Here is a 2,952-nt window from a genome sequence, read left to right on the forward strand (position 1 = left end):
GGAGTCTCTCTCTATCACCCAGGCTGGAGTACAGTGGCCTTCTCTGCTCACTGCAACCTCTGCCTCCCAGGTCCAAGTGATTCTCCTGCCTCAGCCTCCCGAGTAGCTGGGATCAAATCATTCTCTTTTAAAGGACTTGCTGGGTAACCAGCCTTGTGTTTCCTTCAGGCATAGGTGCCCTAACTGCCCGGTCTTCCTTATTGTTTGCTTAGTGGTGATGCAGGCCACTCTCCCATGTCACTTTACTTTGACTTCATGAAGCACCATGTGTTTTGCAAGATTTGCCTTTTCACTTTGTGTTGCATGACAAGTGGGGCTAGAATCTAGTGTTAAGGCATCAGGGGCGATTGAGTGGCTTATGAATTAGTCCACACTTTTGTGACTCCTGCTTCCCATCCTAATCTTGCCTCTGGGGGCTGCGGAATGAGGCTATTAAGGGCCCCCTGCCTCTGTGTCTTCCGTGCCGATCTCCCAGATCTGCAGCGTTCACTCTGCCCTCTCCCTGCTCCATGCTGCTCACGTGGGAGAGATCCTCAGATGAGCCTGCCGTTGTCTTTGTTTCCACTCTGAACACCCCCACCCCCATCTGCCACTGACTTCCTCTTCCTTGTCCAAGATTGGGCTCCCAGGTCACCAGAAAATCTTGTAGGTCTTACCTCTCTAGAAGGTTGTCATTTGTCACCTGGCACAGCACTTACAGTGCTGAATTCTAATCACCTCTATCTTGTGAGTCCCAGAAAACATGGGCTAGATCTTGGCATTCCCAGCATTTAGCTGCTGACGGCTCACTGAGGATTTGATTCCAGCCCTTTTGTTTAGTGCCTCCCACTTGTCCATTTCTTTCATTTTTTTTTTTTTTTTTTAGCTCCTGAAAACCCTCTTCTTATTCCTAATCACCTGTCTTACAACATCACCTTTTGTCATGAATCAAATACAGTAACTTTCTTTTTTAACTCCAGAAAAAGCTTACTCATTTTTCTTTCATTTTTTTAAGTAACTTTCTAAAAAACTTTTTAATTTTTTTTTTTTGAGACAGAGTCTTACTCTGTCGCCAGGCACCAGGCTGGAGTGCAGTGGCACAATCTCGGCTCACTGCAACCTCCGCCTCCCGGGTTCAAGCAATTCTCCTGCCTCAGCCTCCCGAATAGCTGGGACTACAGGCGCACACCACCAAGCCCAGCTAATTTTTTTGTATTTTTAGTAGAGATGGGGTTTCACCATGTTGGCCAGGGTGGTCTCGATCTCTTGACCTCATGATCCGCCCGCCTCGGCCTCCCAAAGTGCTGGGATTACAGGCTTGAGCCACTGTGCCTGGCCTAAAAATCTTTTTATTTGGAAAAAATTTCGACTTACAGAAGAGTCAAAGAATAAAAAGAATACAGAGAACACCCATATACCAGTACCTAGATTGCTCTAGTTTTATTCTGTTTGCCTTATCATTCTTTCCTTCTCTTCAGCTCTTAATGTCTGTGTGTGTGCCTTTTTTTTCTTTTTCTTTTCTTTTCTTTTTTTTAGAGATGGAGTTTCGCTGTTGTTTCCCAGGCTGGAATGTAATGGTGCGATCTCGGCTCACCATAACCTCCACCTCCTGGGTTGAAGTGATTTTCCTGCCTCAACCTCCTGAGTAGCTGGGATTACAGAAGCATCCCACCACCCTCAGCTAATTTTTGTATTTTTAGTAGTGACCAGCCTTTGCCATGTTGGCCAGGCTGGTCTCGAACTTCTGACTTCAGGTGATCTGCCTGCCTCAGCCTTCCAAAGTGCTGGGATTACAGGCATGAGCTGCCACACCCAGCCGACCTTTTCTTGTTGTATACACAAATGTTCAGTACACATTTGCTAAGAATTAGGGATATTCTCTTTCATAATCATAGTATAATTATGGCATTAGGAAATTTCACATTGATGCAATACTTTACTGTTCATCAGTTAATTTTGTTAGTTGACCTAATAATGTCCTTTATAACATTTTTCCACTCAGTATGGGATCCAGTTGAGAATAAGGTATTGTATTCTTTGTCATCTCTTTTAGCCTTCTTTAATCTGGAACATTCCAACAACCTTTCTTTGTCTTTTATGATATTAATGTTTTTGAAGAATACTGCTCTTCATTTTTTTTAATAGATTCTTCCTCATTCAGGCTTTAGCTGATATTTTCTCATGACTAGATTCAGATTATGCATTTTTGGCCAGAATATTACATAGGTGATGATGTGTCCTTCCCAAGATACCACATCTGGAGGCCCACGATATTCATCTCTCCCTCATTGGTGATGTTCATTTTGATCACCTGATTAAGGTGTGGTCCAGTTTCTCTGCTGTATCATTTAAGTAAAGTGTTTTTGTTTTTTGTTTTTGGAGACACGGTCTTACTCTGTCACCCAAGCTGAAATGCAGTGGCACAATCACAGCTCACTACAGCCTCAACTCCTGGGTTCAGGTGATCTTCCCACCTCAGCCTCCCAAGTAACTGGGACTGCAGGCATGAGCCACAATGTCTGGCTAACTTTTATATTTTTTTTTTGTAGAGACAGGGTTTCGTCATGTTACCCAAGCTACTCTCTAACTCCTGGGCTCAAGCAATCTATCCACCTCAGCCTCCCAAAATGCTGGGATTACAGGTGTGAGCCACCATGCTGGCCTCAAGTAGAGTTATTTTTTTACCAAATGCATATATGCGTAAAACTCATAATAATAAGTCTGGTTATTAGGGTTAATGTTCATATTTGGAACTTATTGGTAAATTGCTATTTCTAGTGGTCATGCAGAAACTTCCATGCTTTGAAATCATAAATTGCAGCGTAACCGTCGTGACCTATTTTTTTCTCTTTTTTTCTTTGCCATTAAAAACTATAGAAGCAGCTGTGCCCCCATGGGTTGACACTAATGATGAAGAAACAATTCAACAACAAATTTTGGCCTTATCAGCTGTAAGTATCTTGTGGTACCCCA

General features: G+C 43.1%; 1 protein-coding gene across 1 annotated transcript in view; it reads left to right on the forward strand.

Moving 5' to 3' along the window:
- The window catches only part of SYAP1 (synapse associated protein 1), a 46,838-nt gene that overhangs the window by 27,922 nt on the left and 15,964 nt on the right, over positions 1-2,952 (forward strand). Inside the window, exon 4 of the mRNA XM_037741702.1 lies at positions 2,857-2,944. Coding sequence (XP_037597630.1) covers positions 2,857-2,944 — 88 coding nt within the window. The remainder of the gene's footprint in view (positions 1-2,856; positions 2,945-2,952) is intronic.

Source organism: Cebus imitator, unplaced genomic scaffold, assembly GCF_001604975.1.
Source record: "Cebus imitator isolate Cc_AM_T3 unplaced genomic scaffold, Cebus_imitator-1.0 Scaffold103, whole genome shotgun sequence".
Taxonomy (NCBI): domain Eukaryota; kingdom Metazoa; phylum Chordata; class Mammalia; order Primates; family Cebidae; genus Cebus; species Cebus imitator.